Here is a 19606-nt window from a genome sequence, read left to right on the forward strand (position 1 = left end):
TCTATTTTGGAGAATGTTCCATGTGCACTCGAGAAGAATGTATATTCTATTGCTTTAGGATAGAATAGTCTGAATATGTCTGTGAAGTCCATCTGGTCCAGTGTGCCATTCAAAGTCTTTATTTCCTTATTGATCTTCTGCTTAAATGATATGTCCATTGTTATGAGTGGGGTGTTAATGTCCCCTATTATTATTGTATTATTATCAATGTGTTTTTATTTGGTTTGTATAATTGGCTGTTCCTATGTTATGGGCATGAATGTTTATGATTATTAGATCCTCTTGTTGGATAGACCCTTTTATTATGATATAGTGTCCTTCCGCATCTTTTATTACAGTCTTCGGTTTAAAATCTACTTTGTCCTATATAAGGGTTGCTACCCCAGCTTTCTTTTGATGTCCATTAGCATGATACATTATTCTCCACCCCCTCACTCTCAATTTGGAGGTGTTTTTGGGTCTAAAATAAGTCTCTTGCAGATGGCATATTGATGGGTCTTCCTTTTTTATCCAATCTGATACCCTGTGTCTTTTGTTTGGGGACATTTAGCCATATGTTCAGAGTAATTATTGAAAGATATGAATTTAGGCCATTGTATTACCTGTAAAATGACTGTTTCTGTATATTGTGTCTGTTCCTTTCTGGTCTTTGTTTGTTACTTTCGGTTTCTGTCTCTGCTTAAAGGATTCCCTTTAATATTTCTTGTAGGGCTGGTTTAGTGATCACAAATTCTTTTAGTTTCTATTTGTCCTAGAAGCTTTTAACCTCTGCTTCTTCTCTAAATGACAGCCATGTTGGATAAAGTATTCTTGGCTGCATATTTTTCTCATTTAGCACCCTGAATATATCATGCAGTCCTTTCTGGCCTGCCAGGTCTCTGTGGACAGGTCTTCTGCCAGTCTAATGTTTCTACCCTTGTAGGTTACAGACCTCTTGTTTCAAGCTGCTTTCAGGATTTTCTCTGTCTCTGAAATTTGCAAGTTTCACTGTTATATATGAAGACGTTGACCTATTTTTATTGATTTTGAGGGAGGTTCTCTGTGAGCCCTGGACTTGAATGCCTGTTTCCTTCCTCAAATTAGGGAAGTTCTGCACTATAATTTGCTCCAATATACCTTCACTTTCCTCTTCTTCTGGGATCCCAATTCTAATACTCACTTTATGTTATGACTTATATCTCAAATTCTCCACTTGTGATCCAGTAGTTGTTTATCTCTTTTTCTCAGCTTCTTTATTCTCCACCATTTTGTCTTCTTTATTATTAATTCTCTCTTCTGCCTCATTTATCCTAGCAGTTAGAGCCTCCATTTTTTATTGCATCTCATTTTAGCCTTTTTTATTTCAACTTGATTAGATTTAGTTCTTTTATTTCTCCAGAAAGGGATTCTCTAGTGTCTTCTATGCTTTTTTCAAGCCCAGCTAACATCTTTACTATAATTGTTATTCTGAACTCTTGTTCCAAAATCTTAATTATACCCACACTGATTAGGTCCCTGTCAGTCAGTACTGCCTCTTGTTCTCTTTTTTGATGTGAATTTTTCCTTCTTGTCATTCTGCCCAGAGAAGAATAGATGAATGGGAGAACAAAATACTAAAATGGCAACAACGACTCCAGAGAAATGTACACTAAACAAACCAGAAGAGACCTGAAACTGAAAAATAAAATTAAAATTAAAAGAATATAATCAGACAGGTGAACAGAACAGAACAATACACTGGATCCTGTGTTATTTTGGTCTATTTGTTAGAACACTAGATCCCAAAATTGTAAATAAAGAAAAACTTATATCAGTACAAAGATAAAATTATATACAATGAAAGGATAGAATGTAACTGTAAAAATGAAAATTAAAAGACAAAAAAAAAAGAGAGAGAGAGAGAAGGAAAACAGACAGGTGAACAGAACAAAACAATACACTATATCCTGAGTGTATTTTGGTCTGTTTTTTAGAAGAAACTACATCCCAAAATGGTAAAGAAAGAAAAACTTATATATGCACACAAATAAAATTAAATACAATGAAAGGATAGAATGTAATTGTGTAATTGTAAAAGTGAAAATTAAAAATAGCCTTAAAAAAGAGTTGATAAAATAAGAAATTGGTTGAAAAAGGAAAGAGAAAAAAATTAAAATTGAAAGATTAAAGAATCATGGGGAAAAAGCCATGAATTCTAGACACAATTTCTCTTTAGCACTGGAGTTTTATAGTTATTTGTGATCAGTAAACTTGGTCTTATCTAGATGTTCTTCCTGATCTTCTGGGTGAAGGGGCCTGTTGCTGTGATTCTCACGTCTTTGCCCCTGGTGGAACTGCACCACCCTTCCCAGGGAGCTAGGCTAAATAAGTGACTCCGGGTTGCTCTAGGTGGCTTTTGTTCCCTGAAGCCTTTCAGTGCCACTATAGAGGATGAGAATGAAAATGGCAGCCTCCCAATCTCCAGTCCCAGAGCTGAAAGCTTACTCCCCCCCAGTACTCAGTAGCCCCTCAGGGAAAAGCAATCAATCATTCCTGTCTCCTTGGTCTTTGTCTATCCTCCATGCTCACTCAGACACATGATCCTACTTCAAGTCTCCAAACCCTACAGTCTCCTGCAGCAGACACCTGTGCTGCTCCTGGGGGGGTGGGGGTGGGGGGAGATGTGTTTGCCTTGGTTCTGCCACTTGCTGGGCCCCTGCTCAGAGAGCAGCAGCCTGATTGTACTGTGGTTTGGGGGGTTATGGCAACCCTGAGCTGAGTGTCCACTCCTGGACTCGTTGATTGCAGCTGGCTTTTCTGCTCAGATGCCTGGGAACTCTGCCACACTCAGGCACGACTGTTCTTTCTTGACCCCAGGGATCCTGAAACCATGCTGTCCCACCTAGGATTCTGCCCTGCTTTGCCACCTTAATGCCTTTCAGACAGGGATGTTCCCCACTGGAGAAGACTTCTAAAAGTTCTGATTTTGTGCTCGACGGCTATATCACTTTCTGGTAGCTGGCTGATGGGGACTCCCTTCCCCCACGGTTTATCTTCCCATATATTGCCTTGGATTCACTTCTCCACACATCCTACCTTGCAGAAAGTGGTGGCTTCTCTATTTGCAGAGTTGCAGCTATTCTTTTTTCGATCTCCAGTTGAGTTTACAGGTGTTCAGAATGATTTGATAGCTATCTAGCTGAATTCCTGGGACCAGACGAAACTAAGGTCTCCTACACCTCCACCATCTTGGACCTCTTCTCTACCAATTTGGATACCATTTATTTCTTTTTGTTGTCTGATTGCTGTGGATAGGATTTCTTTGTATTTTAAATCTACTTTTTTGAGGGTTTTTATTATGAATGGATGTTATACTTTGTCAAGTGCTTTTTCTGCATCTATTGAAATGATCATATGGTTCTTACCCTGTCTCTTATTGATGTGATATTGATTTGTGAATATTGAACGACCCTTGCATCCCAGGAATAAATTCCATGTGTTTGTGGTGAATGACTTTTTAATATATTGTTGAATTTGGACTGCTAGTATTTTGTTGAGGATTTTTGCCTCTATGTTCATCAGATATATTGTCTTGTAATTCTCTTTTCTTTCTTTTTTTTTTTTTTTTTTTTGGTGTCCTTATCTGGCTTTGATATCAGGTGATTATGGTCTCATAGAATGGATTAGGAAATTTTCCTTCTTTCTATTTTTTGGAATAGTTTGAGAAAAATAGGTATTAACTCTTCTTTACATGTTTTGTAGCATTCTCCTGTGAAGTCACCTGGTCCTGGACTCTTGTTTGTTGGGAACTTTTTTTTGATTACTAATTCAATTTCATTTTGCTAGTAATAGATCTTTTCAAATTTTTTTGTTTCTTCCTGCCTCAGTTTTGGTAGGTTATATGTTTCTAAGAATTTATTCATTCTTTCTAGGTTGTCTAATTTGTTGGCATATAATTTTTCATAATATTTTCTTATAATTCTTTGTGTACCTGTAGTGTTGTTTGTTATTTCTCCTCTTTCATTTCTGATTTTTTGGGGGGTCCTCTCTCTCTCTTTCTTTCTTTTTTTTTTTTAGTCTGGCTAGAGATTTATCAATTTTGTTGATATTTTCAAAGAACCAGCTCTTGATTTTATTGATCTGTTTTACTGTTCCTTTTGTTTCTATATAACTTATTTCTGCTCTAATCTTTATTATTTCCTTCCTTATGCTGGTTTTGGGTTTTGTATGTTGTTCTTTTTGTAGCTCCTTTAGGTACAAGGTTAGGTTGTTTATTTGAGATTTTTCTTGCTTCTTGAGGTAGGCCTGCATTGCTATAAACTTCCCTCTTAGAACTGCTTTTTTTTTCTGCATCCCAGAGGTTTTGGTCTACTGTGTTTTCATTTTTATTTGTTTCCATGTTCTTTTTGATGTCATTTTTTTAATTTCTTGGTTGACCCATTTATTGTTTAGTAGTATGTTATTTAACTTCCATGTATTTATGCTTTCTCCAGATTTTTTTTCTTGTGGTTGATTTCTAGTTTCATAGCACTGCAGTCAAAAGAGATTCATAGTATGACTTCAATCTCCTTGAATTTGTTGAGGCTTGTTTTGTGGGCTACTAGGTGATCTATTCTGGAAAATGTCCCATGTGCCCTTGAAAAGAATGTGTACTCTGCTCTTTTAGGGTGGAACGTTCTGAATATATCTGTTAAATCCAGTGTGTCATTCAAAGCCACTATTTCCTTGTTGTATTTCTGTTTGGATGATCTGTCCATTGACGTAAGTGGGGTGTTAAATTCCCCTATTGTTATTGTATTACTATCAATTATTTTCAGTTACTATTTCTTCAAAAAATTTCTGCTCCCTTTTCTCTCTCTTCTTCTAGGATCCCCATAATGCAAATATTTTATGCTTGATGCAGTCACTAAGTTCCCTAAGACTATGCTCAATTTGCATAATTATTTTTACTCTCATTTGCTCAGCTTGATTACTTTCCAGTACTCTGCCTTCCAGGTTATTAATTCTTTCCTCTGCTTCATCTAACCTGTTATTTTTTCTATTTTTAATTTCATTTATTGTGTTCTCCATCTCTGGTTCTTTTTTATCTTTTTCTTAAAGAGTCTCACTGATGTCCTCCACTCTTTTCTCAAGTCCAGTGAGTGTCTTTATGATTACTACTTTAAATTCTCTATCAGTCATATTACTTATATCTGTTTTGGTGAGGTCTCTTACTGTGGTTTGGTCTTGTTCTTTCATTTGGGGTACATTCCTCTGTCTCCTCATTTTTTCTCCTTGTTAGGAAAGTCAGCTATTTCTCTTGCTATTGAAAGTAATGGCATTATGAAGAAATGCTCCTTTAGTACCCTGCAGTACAGCGTTCCTGTTCCCCAGGACCTGAGGCTTCAGTGAGTGTCTCCTATGTGTGTTGCCTGAACCTTGTCTCTTTTTCCTTCAATAAAGTTGTCTGCAGAGGCTCTCTTTGCCTGTTGTGCACAGTGTTTTGTCCATGGCTGGGTGCAGCACATTTTAACAAAGTGTGTGCTGGTCTTCTTGTGAAATGAGACCTGCTGCCACCATCACTGCAGGAACTGAGGTCCCATAAAACTCCTTGGTCTGTTGACTGGGTGTTGGTGGGTTTTGCACTGGTCTTCTGGGGGTGGGTGGGGGCCATGGCACTGGGATTGAGCAAGCATGACTGGGGAGGGCCAGTCCACTGAAGCACAGAGGGTGGGGCTTGGTGTAAGAAAGTTAGGTATCAACTTTCTTTGCACCATGCTGTTTCCTGCAGGTGGCCCTGTGTTTATACTGGGGGTTTGGGGAGGAAAATGGCACCTGACAGCTTCTTTGTTCCTGGAGACATTTCTCCATGATCCTTGCTTCTCCAAATGATGCTCTGGGATGAGTAAATCCCTCTCCCTCTTGTCTGCCCCTGGTATTTTTCAAACTGCTGCTTCCATGCTATATCTCTGCTGGCTGTTTGTCCTGCTGTCTAAGAGTGGGGACTCAGCTTCCTAATGCCCTCTGGGTTCAACCAGAGCCTAGCTGCTGATTTTTAAAATTCCAGGATTTAAGTCCCACTGGTTGTAAGAATTCATAAAATTTAGCTCCTCTTGCTTTTAAAGCCAAATATTATGGGGATTTTTCTTTCCTGTGTGGGCTTCTCAGGGTTCATTTTTAAACTACATTTTCCTAAAGTTAGTAATCTACCCTGTGGTCATGATAAAAGGTATTGCTTGTGTAAATCCAAATTTGAAAATAAAATTGCAAATCAAAACAACTTTGAACTACATCAAGAGGTAGATCTAATAATTATAAGACAAAAAGAATAAGATATTAGTCAAAGTTCAGGTAATTGGTGGGAAAGGAGTAGAATATTAGAATTGCAGGTAAGAGAGTAAATGTTTGATTTCTTAATAATTTCTGCACTGTGATAGCAATTTTACTATTCTCAAGTGGATAGTTTTTAGTGTTTCTTCTTCTTGTATAGCCAGTAGATGACACCAAAAATTTTATTGTAGCTGACACTGACTGGGCATTGCTGTTGTCTAGATGTCTCTATATTAATTTACCATACTTTCAGTTTTTAATATTTTTAAAGATGAGTAATTGGAACTTTATTTATATTTTCAGTTGCAAAAGGTTCTACTCTCTTGTGTACACAAGAAGTGAATATGCATGACGATGATTTTGGAAACTGCAGAAGAGATTTTTGTAATTTTAGGTGTGTATTTAGAAAATTATACCTTTTTCAGTTGTGTTTGTGTGTTTGTACTACAAAGAGTTGTTTAATACAAATGAGAAATGAATGCATTATATACAGATAAATATTTATGTTGCATTTCCTAAGATTGTTTTGTTTTGAATAGCTTTGGTGCTATGATATGTAACGTATTCAATTATCCTCATATTTTGAACTGTTATTTCCCTTATATTTTTGTCCTTAAGTGACATTTAGATAATTTTTTCTGCCTTATTACCAGGGATATCCTTTGTGGAAAGATAGTTTGTTACTGGACCCATTTAGAAATAATACCATTTAAAAAATTTGATATTCAGTATACTTACATGGAAGGCCATCTGTGTGTCTCTTCATATTTAAGAATACCAACAGCACATGTGACAGAAGATTATACCTATACATCAAATGGCACTATGTGTGCTCCAAATATGGTAAATAACATTTTGACTTGATTATATATGTGGTGTGTGGGTGTCTGTGTGTGTGTATGTGCACATGCACACATATGGGAAACAGAGAAGACCTTAACATTTGTTTTTATAATTAATATTACAAATTTTGGTTACTACATCAAGATCTTAAGATTTAAAGTTCAGAATTTCTGTTGGTCAAATGAACACTTGCTTCACTATCATTTTGTTTATTATGAATTTTGCTATAGATATTTAAACCATTGTTTTCTCATCCTTGAGAATATTAGCCTCTTCATTAGGCTAGGATCTGGTCTGCAGAAATTTATAGAAACAACAAAAAAGAATCAAGTGATATAGCAAAAAAGTAAGTGAAAACAATCTGAATAATAAGAATAACAAAGAAAACAAAAATAGCCAAGTATTTAGTCCTTTAATAACTGACAAGGAAGAATTAATTTGGTTGTAATGAAAGTAAAACAGCTATTTGCTCATTAGTCAACTCCTCTAATTTTTCTTCCAAAAGCATAATAAATACTTGTTAAAAATTTGGCCCTCCCACAAGACACAATAATAAAATGGAGTTTAAGCTTTATTTCTTTTTCTTTTCCTTAAATAGCTTAAGAAACAAAATAAAGGATCTTTAAACTATGACCATTGAAAAATTAGTTGACCAATGTAAAACACTACTCAAGTATCTCCTGTTTAAATTTAGATAATTTACATTGAGACACAATATTTTAAGAAATGAAAAATAGAGGAAAATGGAAATGAATAGTAAATTTATTTCAAAATGGGAAAAAGTATTCTTGCATAAAAATAATGAAATAATCACAAAAGAAGACATAGTGCTACCTTATAAAGTGATATGTTACCCCTTTAAGGATTATTTCAGACAAACTGAAAAAAATGTTTACTATAAATGTGAAAGATTAAACATGTAAATTTATCAGCTAATTTTATCATTCATTAATTAGAAAAAAAAGCCCTCAGGGCACCTGGGTGGCTCAGTTGGTTAAGTGACTGCCTTCAGCTCAGGTCATGATCCCAGGGTCCTGGGATCAAGCCCCATGTCAGGCTCCCTGCTCAGTAGGGACCCTGCTTCTCCTGCTCCCTCACCCTCTACCCCTCCCCTGCTCATGCTCTCTCTCTCTCTCTCAATCTTGTGCTCTCTATCTCAAATAAATAAATAAAATCTTAAAAAAAAAAGAAAAAAAGCACTCAAATGGTATATATGTGGTATAACACACAAAAACAATTCGATTTTTATCCCTGATTTCTGGCACAGAGCTCCTAAACCCCTTGAAATTTCCTGAGTAAGAGGAATGTTTTTTTGTTGTTGTTGTTATTCATAAAGAACCTCTTCCAATCAAACTACATTTATGTTAATGAAGTGACATGATAAGGCCTCTAGATAACTTTATAATGGAGCTGATCCCTAGTAAGACCAAGTGATTTAAGAGTTGTAACTGTCAGCCTCATCATAAGCTTCAGGAAGGGAAGTAGTGTGGCTAGAGATTGAACACTATAAAACTTTTGAACAATGAGATTTAGTGTGCTTCAACGTTGGTGAAATAAATACAGACTACATGCATATCCAGTTACTGTTTTTGTCCAATCAAATAGGAGTTGAAAATAATAACTGATGATGAGAAGCATAACTTATTATCATCCTAAAACAAATATAAATTAACACATACTTTCTGGAAAGTGATTTAGAAATGTGTATGGAGTCAAATATATTGTTACACATTTTTATTGATTTTTAAAAAATTATTTGTTACTACTTTTAATTGACATATAATTGAAATATAGCATTACCTTAGTTTCAGGTGTACAACATAGTGATTCAATATTTGCATATATTGTGAAATAATGACTGCAAGAAATCTAGTTAACATCCATTACTATACATAGTTACAAAATTTTTTTTATTATTTCGAGAACGTTCAAGTTTTACTGTCTCAGCAAGTTTCAAATACGCAATAGTGTCATTAACTGTAGTCACCATATTATACTGTAATTCCCATTACTTATTTATTTTATAACTGAAACTTTGCAGTTTTTGAACCCATTCACCCATTTTATCCACTCCCCCAGTCCCCCACCATTGGCACTTACCAATCTGTTCTCTGCATCTATGAGCTTGGATTTTGTTGTTGTTTAAATTAGACATACAATTAAGATCACACAGTATTTGTCTTTCTCTGCCTGACTTATTTCAATCAACTAGTGTTGTCAAGGTCCATTCATGTCACAAATGGCAAGATTTAATTCTTTTTTATGGATAAGTAATATTCCATTTTGTATATTTGCTGAATTTACTTTACCCATTCATTCATCAGTGGACACTTGGGTTGCTTACATATATTGGCTACTGTAAATAATGCTGCAATGAATATGAAGGTGCATATATATTTTTCAGTTACGTGTTTTCATTTATTTTGGATAAATACCCAGAAGTAGAATTGCTGTATCATGTGATGTTTCTATTTTTAATTTTTGTAAGAACCTCCATACTATTCTACCTATTCTATCATACTATTTTCTGATTTACATTTCTACCAATAGTGCACAAGGGTTCCCTTTTCTCTACATCTTCACAAACATTTGTTATTGCTTTTTGTCATGATAAAGGCTATTCTAAGATCCTAGAATAGAAGAAAGAATTTAAGGATGGAAAAGTATTTCAGGGAATAGTGCTTGAATGTTTCCAAATTTGGCAAAAGGCATAAATACACAGATGCAAAAAGCAAAGAACATCATATAGGATGAACCCAGTGAAATCCACAGCAGAATATAGCATAATGAAATTTGTGAAAATTAAAGACAAAGAAAAAGAATCTTAGTAGTGAGAGCGAAATAACATGTACAAGAAAAATACAGTTATAATGATAACAATTAAAATAAAACATACATATGCCACAGAAGATTGCCATGCTAGTTTGTCCCACTACTGTGTATGACCACTAAAACCTTTACAGATCACTCATCTCTCCAGCAGTGAATCTCTGCCTCAGAAAGTGTGATCATTAACCTATGCCCAACTGGCCAATGTCCTCATGGAGGGAAAACAAAGAAAGGAGTGAAGGAGGAAGGAAACTGAAGGGAGGGGAAGGGAAGGAAAATAGGAAGGAAGGAAGGAAGGAAAGGAAGGAAGGAAGGAAGAAAGGAAGGAAGGAAGGAAGGAAAGAAGGAAGGAAAGAAAGAAAGAAGGAAAGAAGGAAGGAAGGAAGGAAAGAAAGAAAGAAGGAAAGAAGGAAGGAAGGAAGGCAAGCCAACTTTTCCTACTTGATTCTATAGGAGCTTTCAGCTGGCCTGACTTTTTACTCCCACAACATTTTTAATTAAAAACAAACAAACAAACAAACAAACTGGAGCAGAATTTAGTGATTCATCAGTTATATATAACACCCAGTGCTCTACTCCAGAAATCAATATCACACTGTATGTTAACTACCTAAAATTAAAAACAAACAAAAAACCCCCCAACTAATTTGCAGCCTTCTCCATTTAACAGGGGTTTGTCACATGACAGTCTTCATTAGGGAACTGGCTTTTAGGCTATGGTACTTCCAGTAGTTTAATTGGATAGCGACTCTTCTGGAGGACAGACCACTTGAAAAGCCCAAATTCTATAGTCATCCTTAATTCAATTGTTTTAGGAAACAAAATACCTTTAGAAATTTTCTCCATTGGGATAAAAGTGTTGTGTTGACTGCATTTTGTAATTGAGAGAAAGGAGAGGTGAGTAGTGAATATGAGAGCTAACTACTTCTGTAGTTTTGTGGACACTTCCATGGATAATTCCACATTTTAGCCCCCCTGCCCAACCTGCCCTTTTGGCTCTTCTTCCTCTGCTTTTCCTTATTACTCTGAGGCTGCAGATCCTCCAGAGCATTGTGAGGCTGATGCACCAGTCTCTGTCCTTTACCATTGTATTTGATGTGGTTGCTTCCTCACCTCATTTTATCCGTCAGTGACCTTCATTTTATTTTGAAATCCCAGGAAGTTCTTAAATCGCTCATCTTCTAATTGCCTTGTTCTGATTTTCCTTTATTCACATTAATTAGGAAAAGGGGAGCAATTGTGAGTGCCATGTCTGTGAATTTGAATTGGAATTATTCTGTGGTTATTTAAAAAATTCATCAGATATACTTTATTTTCATTGTTATTCTACATTGTTCAGTTGATTTCAGAGTGGTTGGAAAGGAAAGATGTCTTTACTTTATTCTCATTAGCTGTGGGTCCTTTGTAAAAATTATCTTGATAAGAAGAGAAAGAGAGAGAGAGGGGAGACTTTATATCTTATTTATTAACATGAAGAAAAATATGTCTCATTAATCATAACAAAATTTTAAATAAAACACATGTACTTAATACTGTAATATACTGAGCCAAAAGTATACTGTATAGCGATAAGCATTATTCCAACAAGGCAAGTTTGCTTAGTATTGGATGTGATAGAAAGCTTTTATGATTTTTTTTATTTTTAAGACTTAGAACAGGAGAATAGTTTATCAGATTGGTTTCTAGCTCACTTAGGTAAGGTAGGGAAGATAAACACATCTCAGCACATTCATTTCAAACTTGAAAAAAGGGACATTTAACTGTCCAAAATTAGAGAAGCTAATCAATGAGTAAATAAATAAAATTAACTGCCTTTTTCTTACTCATACTTGGGACTATAAAAAAAATATGCTTACATGATCCAGGCATTTCTCTTTAGGAAATATGTATTTACTTATATTGTTTCTTTTTTTTTTTTTTTTTTTTGAACCATGATGTGCTGCTTCTGGGACACTATTTTTGTCTGTTGTACAAAGAAGGAAGTCTTGTAGATTAGTTTATATTCAAAACATCATCCCAACCATTGCCCAGGGCTAAGTACTTTTATGGTGTTCCTTACTTTTCCTGTCATTACAAAAGAGCCAGCTACAAATTGATCTGTTTACTTGAAAGAAACTGTATCAGAAACATGGGTCTTAACTTTTCCTGAATTATTTTTCCCCTAAAGACAACCCAGTGAAATATGACTAGTTTATTATTGCCTCAATGACAATGTTTAAGGAGAACTAGAATGAAGATGGTTTTGTGGACAGGTAATGCTGATTTGTCCAACATTTTGTTATTCTTCCTGGCTTCATCAGAGCACTTGTAGTTAATGAACAAGCTGATATTCTTTCCTTTATGATGATTGGTTAATGGTGATAGAACATAATGATTTTTAGGACTATTCATCATATAGTGAATATTCTATCAGATAACTTGAGAAAAGCCAACAGATAATTTTTACAGACTCCCCTGAAGATATTCAAATTAAATTAAATTTAACATAGAGCTTACATAGAAATCAAGTCAAATAAATAATAATTAAATGATATCTTGTATGTAGTGAGGATTTACTACATGCCAGGCACTGCTTTTGTTCCTTTACGTCTAACAAATGATTTCATCCTCATAACCTACACTTTTTAAAAATTTGGGTATAATTGCTATTCCAAATTCAAAGATGGGTAAAAGGAGGTATGGGGAGATTAAATAACTTGCTTTAGTGTAAATATGAAAGGTAAGAGATATTGCCATTAAAGCTGGAAAAATATAAAAATATTTAAAAATGACAAGAACACTCTTATTTAGCATTGATCCATATGTGGTTCTGTGACAAAAGGAGTTCTTGCACTGAATATTGGCTCTCGATAACTTGTGCTTGAATTTAAAAGAGTAGATTTATTATCATCAAATATAAAATGAGGAAAAAATATTTCCTTTGAGTATCTATGAGTATGTATTATAAAGATACATAGAAAGTGCAAAGATAGACCCAAGCTCATTATAAATGGTCAGTACAACTTGGCTATTTTTGTTCTTATACCAATTAGTATCAATATATCAATAAAATCACAGCTCCCTCATAGGAAAGAAATAGTATCTCATTTCAAAATTTTATATTTGGTAAAGTAATAACATGCCATTTGGACCCCCGACTCCCAAGTTCTTCTTTTAGAATGAGTAGATGCCATGAAATCCAGATTCATATTATATATATTTTATATGAAATATAAATATAAAATATATTGTGCATTTAATTTTTGTACCAAGTACAAATGCTCAACTCTTGGCTTTACATTTACAGTTTTTGTTGTTTGTTGTTTTAACATTTTAGTATTGTGACCAGGGACGTTGTTCTTCTAGGAATTCATATGCACAGAGAACAAATTGTGACTCAAACATAAATTGCAGTGGACATGGGGTATGTAATGGTTATTTCATTTCTAAGTATAGCTCTTTTCATTCATGTCAGTAACATTGTCCAAGATAATGAGGTTTAGAATTATTTGATACAGAAATTTCTTTGAAAATTTGCAGTTAAAATAAGGAAAGTAGATTCCATTATTTATACATATATATATGATTTATGTGTTCAGTCACATTGTTATAAGCCTCATGAGCTTTGAACTTTGTACAAAAATGCAATATGAAATAAATTCATTTCTCAATTGAATTTATTAAGGATTACTCATACACATTTAACATACATGTAAATATTGCTTGTGGTTAAGTGTATGTGTACTGATAAATATTTGAAAACACAATATATTTATATTACACATATTATAATCTAATATTTTTGTGAGAGCAGACTTTCTTGTTTATTCAGATCTCATTCATCCTTTAGTGGTTTCAATTTATTTCCCTGTATGTCTCCTCCATACTATATTTTTAAAAATCATTCACTGATGGACTTTTGGATAATGTTAACTTTTACTTAACTATTGTTAAGTAGTGGGACAATGGACATTATGGTACGATCACCTTTGCACATTTGTCTGACTTCTTAAATTGTTAATGAAATGTATGAGTGACTACATTTATGTACCATTTAAATTTTTATATATATTATATTGTGTTTAAGGAATATTATACCAGCTTTTGCTCCCACCTATCAGGTATAAAAATATGCATTTCCTCAAATTCTGGCCAGACTAGCATCTCAGTTTTTTTAAATCACTTTTAACATGCTAAATCCATTGCTAATTTATATTTACTTAATAATACAGTTTTTAAGCACAATATATGTATGGTCATATTTGCCATTTGCATTTTTATTTGTCCATCCATTGTGAAATTATCTACTAGGGAATAGAAATTATGTAAACTGTTTTTCTGAACATACATGTAGGCTTTAACTTTGTGGCTGGTGTCTCTTGCCATATCAATGCTTCATATTTTATATAATCATCCAAGAATAAAGTGACCTACCTGCATGTCTGTATCAAAATTTTCTCCCCAATCACTTACATACTCTATTAACCTTTCTTTTCTATTTATTTCCTTTCTTATTTAAATTTAATTTAATTTCTTATTTAATTTTTTGCATGAACCTACTTCTAGATCCTCTAGTCTGCTTCTGATCCTTCTTTCAATTCATCCACCAGATCACATTTGGAGATATTTTCCAGCCTTCCTATTTCTAGGAAAATACATTTTGGTATCTATATCTCATTAAGCAAATTTCTCCTTTTGTTTTTTTTTCCCATTTTTTTGTAAAAGTTTGTTTTTATAACAGCTATTTTTTAACTTAACCCTATTCAAAATAAACTTCAACTCCTACTATTTTATATTTTTTATTGAAATATATTTTTTATTGAAATATTTTTTATTGAAATAACAATGTTACATTAGTTTCAGGTGTAAAATAGTGATTCAACAACCCTGTACATTATGCTATGCTCACCACAAATGTATCTACCATCTGCTATTATAATATCATTGGCTATATTCCCTTTGCTGTACTTATCATTCCCATGACTTACTCATTCCATAACTGAAGGCTGCATCTCCCACTCCCCTTCACCCATTTTGCCCCTTCCCACCACTACTTTGCTTTCTGGTAACCACCAGTTTGTTCTCTGTATTTATAGGTCTAATTCTGCTTTTTTGTTTGCGTATTCATGTTATTTTCTAGATTCCATATATGATTGAAATCATATGGTATTTGTCTTTCTCAGTCTGACTTGCTTCACTTAACACTATACCTTCTAGGTCCATCCATGTTGTCAAAAATCGCAAGATCTCTCTCTCTCTCTCTCTCTCTCTTTATGGCTAAGTAACATTCCATTTTATATATATACCACATCTTTATCCATTCATCTACTGATAGCCACCTAGGTTGCTTCCATATCTTTGCTAGTGTAAATAGAGCTGCAAGAAACATTGGAGTGCAATATACCTTTTCTAATTAGTGTTTTTGTTTTCACTGGGTAAAGAGTAGTTTTAGAATTACTGGATTGTATATATTTCTATTTTTATTTTTTGAAGGAAACTCCATAATGCTTTTGACAGTGACTGTACCAATTTACATTCCCACCAGAAGTGCACAGTGGTTCCCTTTTCCCCACATCCTCACCAATACTTGTTTTTCTTGTTTTGATACTAGCCATTCTGACTGGTGTGAGGTGATACCTCATTTAGGTTTTGATTTACATTTTCCTGGTGATTAGTATAATTTTTTGGTTCACAATTTTATGCCTTTCTTGAATAAAGCATTTCAGTTGTGTCAAGAAGGTCATATACTGTTATTTAAAAAATATGTGAGACAAAAGAAAATCTCTATGACATTTGAAAGGCATAATTGCAATAAATTGCATGGGAATTTATTGTATTACATTTTATTTTAAAAAATATTTTCCACATTAAGTAAAAACCATCTATAATATATAAATTACAACACTTCAATAATTTACATTAACTAACAATCAGAGTAATGCATTTAATTTTTATGTTGAACATAAAATGTTATTTTTTATTTGGTTTTGATTTCAGGTTTGCAATGATATGCTTAATTGTCACTGTGATGTTGGATATTCTCCTCCACTTTGTAGACCATCACGAACATCACCAGGAGGAAGTATCAATGATGGGTTTTGGAGTAAGGGAAGTTAGTATCTAGATGAGAGTGCTTCAAGGAGCTTTCTGCCCTTACAGAAATGGTCTACATCTCCACTGAATATGTGGCTATAGAGCACCTGACATACAGATAGTGCAACTAGGAAACTAAGATTTCCATTTTTTTTACTTTATTTAAATTTAAGTAGCCACTTGTGGCTTGGTGGCAACTATATTAAACAGTACAGCTCTATAGCATACTGCCAGTCAAAATTTTGTATATGCTTTTAGTTTCACTCAAGAAGTGAACATTTTAATAGATCTCTCTTAGTTTTAACCCTGGTTACCAAAAACATTTATATATATATCAGAATTTTCTAGATAGGTATAGTTAAATTATACAATAGGTGATAGTTTTATTATATACTCTGCATATTCCCAGAATGTTAACTATCATGATGTGCTAGTTTGCAACCAAGTTGCATCTTTTAAGTTTCCCTTTTCAAAAGGGAAAAGTAATCAGATCTTCCTTATCCATTGTGTATGGATAGTAGATGGTACAAACCATTTTAAAATTTTATTTGGTGAACATTCATAAACAAATATAGCATAGTTGTTTTTTTCTAAACTTCACAATGTATATATCTTAACAGTATAATTTCAATAATGTTTTTACATCATTTGCATTTTTACTTTATATTTTATTTATATATGTTGTAAATCTGACAGTACATTATTATATTTGCCTTAAATAGACAATGGAATTTTAAAGTTTTTTTTAATATAAATATTTACATTTCCTCATCCATTGTGGCATTTTCAAGAACTTTTCAATTCTTCCAGCACATTCAAATTCCATGCAGGCATTTTCTTTCCCTCTGAAAAACTTCCTTTTGTACTTCTTTCTGTTTTACCTTATGATGAGCAATTGTCTCAGCTTTTGTTTTTAAACTGTTTTTTATAAAAATGTCTTAATTTGTGAAGAGTATTTTCACTGGAATTAGAATTCTACATTGAGAATTTTTTCTTTCAGCAGTTCAAAGATGTAATCCAATTGTATCCAAGCTTACATTTTCTGATGAGAATAGTGTCATTCTTATTATTCTATTCATCCCAATAATATAATGCTTCCTTTATTCTCTGTCTGAGTTTCAGACTTCTTTTATATGTTTTTTATTTTATTTGTTTATATTTTATATGTTTATATGATTTTCCACAGTTTCACTACAATTTATCAAGACATGTTTCTCTTTGAATTTATCCTGCTTGGGTTGGGCTATGATTCTTGAATATATAGCTTACTGTGTTTTGGGAAATTTTGAAAAACCTCTTAGCTGTTGTCTCTTTTTAAATATTTTTTATTAAACATATTTGCATTTAAAAAATGATATACAGTGACATTCACTCTGTGGTATATAATTCAATGAGTATTGAAAAAATGCACATACTCTTGTTCCCACTGCCACAGTCATGATACACAATAGATCTATCACCTCAAAATGTCCCTCTGGCCACCCCTTTGTATTCATTCCTGACTGCCAATTCCTGGCAACAAATTACCAGTTCTTGTCTATATAGATTTGTCTTTTCCAGAATGTCATATACAGTACATACAAATTTGAGATACATTTCTGTTGCCATGTTTTAATAGGTGCTTTTTTTTTTTTTTTTTTTTTTTTTTTTTTTAAGCTTCAGGCCCAACCTGGGGCTTGAACTGAGAACCCTGAGGTCAAGTCATGTGCTCTACCAACTGAGCCAGCTAGGTGCTGCTAATAGTTCATTTTTTCATTGTTAAGTAGGCTTTTTAAAAAAATTTTTTATTTAAATTTTAGTTAGTTAACATACAGTACAATATTGGTTTCGGGAGCAGAATTCAGTAATTTGGGGCACCTGGGTGGCACAATCAGTTAAGTGCCTGACTCTTGGTTTCTGCTGAGTTCGTGATCTCAAGGTTGTGAGATCGAGTCCTGTGTCCAGGCTCTGTGCTCAGCTCAAAGTCTGCTTAAGCCTCTTTCTCCCTCTGTCCCTCTCCCCCACACCCTCTCTTTCTCAAATAAATAAATAAATCTTAAAAGAAATCTAATAATTAATCACTTAAATACAACACCCAGTGCTCATTACAAGTGCCCTCTTTAACACCCATCACCCATCTAGCCCATCCCCCACCCAACTCCCTCCATCAACACTCTGTTTTCTATCTTAAGAGTCTCTTATGGTTTGTTTCCCTCTCTCCTTTTTTTCAGGCCTTCCCATATGTGCATCTGTTTTGTTTCTTAAATTCCACATATGAGTGAAATCATATGGTATTTGTCTTTTTCTGGTTGACTTATTTCACTTAGCATAATACATTCTAGCTCCTTCCACATTGTTGTAAATGGCAAGATTTCATTCTTTTTATTTTATTTTGATTTGATTTTATTTTATTAATCACCATACATTACATCATTAGATTTTGATGTAGTGTTCCATGATTCATTGTTTGCGTATAATACCCAGTGCACCATTCAGTACGTACCCTCTTTAATACTCATCACCAGGCTGACCCATCCCCCCACGTCCCTCCCCTCTAGAACCCTCAGATTGTTTCTCAGAGTCCATAGTTCATCTCCTGCTCCGATTTCCCCTCCTTCATTTTTCCTTTCTTCCTATCTTCTTCTTCTTCTCTCTCTTTTTTTTTTCTAACATACAATGTATTATTTGTTTCAGAGGTACAGGTCTGTGACTCAACAGTCTTACACAATCCACAGTGCTCACCATAGCACATACCCTCCCAATGTCTATCACCTAGCTGCCCCATGCCTCCCACCCCCATGACTCCAGGAACCCTCAGTTTGTTTCCTGAGATTAAGAATTCCTCATATCAGTGAGATCATATGATACATGTCTTTCTCTGATTGACTTATTTTGCTCACCATAATACCCTCCAGTTCCATCCACATCCTTGCAAATGGCAGAATTTAATTCCTTTTGATGGCTGCATAATATTCCATTGTATATATATACCACCTCTCCTTTATCCATTCGTCTGTTGATGGACATCTTGGTTCTTTCAATAGTTTGGCTATTGGGGACATTGCTGCTATAAACATCAGGGTGCACATACCCCTTTGAGTCCCTACATTGGTATCATTGGGGTAAATACCCAGTAGTGCAATTGCTGGACCGTAGGGTAGCTCTATTTTCAACTTTTTGAGGAGCCTCCATACTGTTTTCCAGACTGGCTGCACCAGCTTGCATTCCCACCAACAGTGTAGGAGGGTTCCCCTTTCCCCCCATCCCCACCAACATCTGTTGTTTCCTGACTTGTTAATTTTAGCCATTCTGACTGGTGTGAGGTGGCATCTCATTGAGGTTTTGATTTGGATTTCCCTGATGCAGAGCAATGTTGAGCACTTTTTCATGTGTCTGTTGGCCATTTAGATGTCTTCTTTGGAAAAATGTCTGTTCATGTCTTCTGCCCATTTCCTGATTGGATCATTTGTTCTTTGGGTGTTGAGTTTCATAAGTTCTTTATAGATTTTGGATACTAACCCTTTATCTGATATGTCATTTGCAAAATATCTTCTCCCATTCTGTCAGTTGTCTTTTGGTTTTGTTGACTGTTCTTTTGCTTTGCAAAAGCTTTTTA

At 34.2% G+C, this 19606-nt stretch overlaps 1 protein-coding gene across 1 annotated transcript in view; it reads left to right on the plus strand.

The window, feature by feature from the left end:
• LOC102740164 (A disintegrin and metallopeptidase domain 3-like) overlaps positions 1 to 16035 on the plus strand; it is a 425273-nt gene extending 409238 nt beyond the window's left edge. The window contains exons 14-17 of the mRNA XM_081812895.1: positions 6571 to 6661; positions 6921 to 7110; positions 13256 to 13342; positions 15916 to 16035. Coding sequence (XP_081669021.1) covers positions 6571 to 6661; positions 6921 to 7110; positions 13256 to 13342; positions 15916 to 16035 — 488 coding nt within the window. The remainder of the gene's footprint in view (positions 1 to 6570; positions 6662 to 6920; positions 7111 to 13255; positions 13343 to 15915) is intronic.
• The last annotated feature ends 3571 nt before the right edge of the window (positions 16036 to 19606 follow it).

This window comes from Leptonychotes weddellii, chromosome 2, assembly GCF_054177405.1.
Source record: "Leptonychotes weddellii isolate Sample4059 chromosome 2, ASM5417740v2, whole genome shotgun sequence".
Lineage (NCBI taxonomy): Eukaryota > Metazoa > Chordata > Mammalia > Carnivora > Phocidae > Leptonychotes > Leptonychotes weddellii.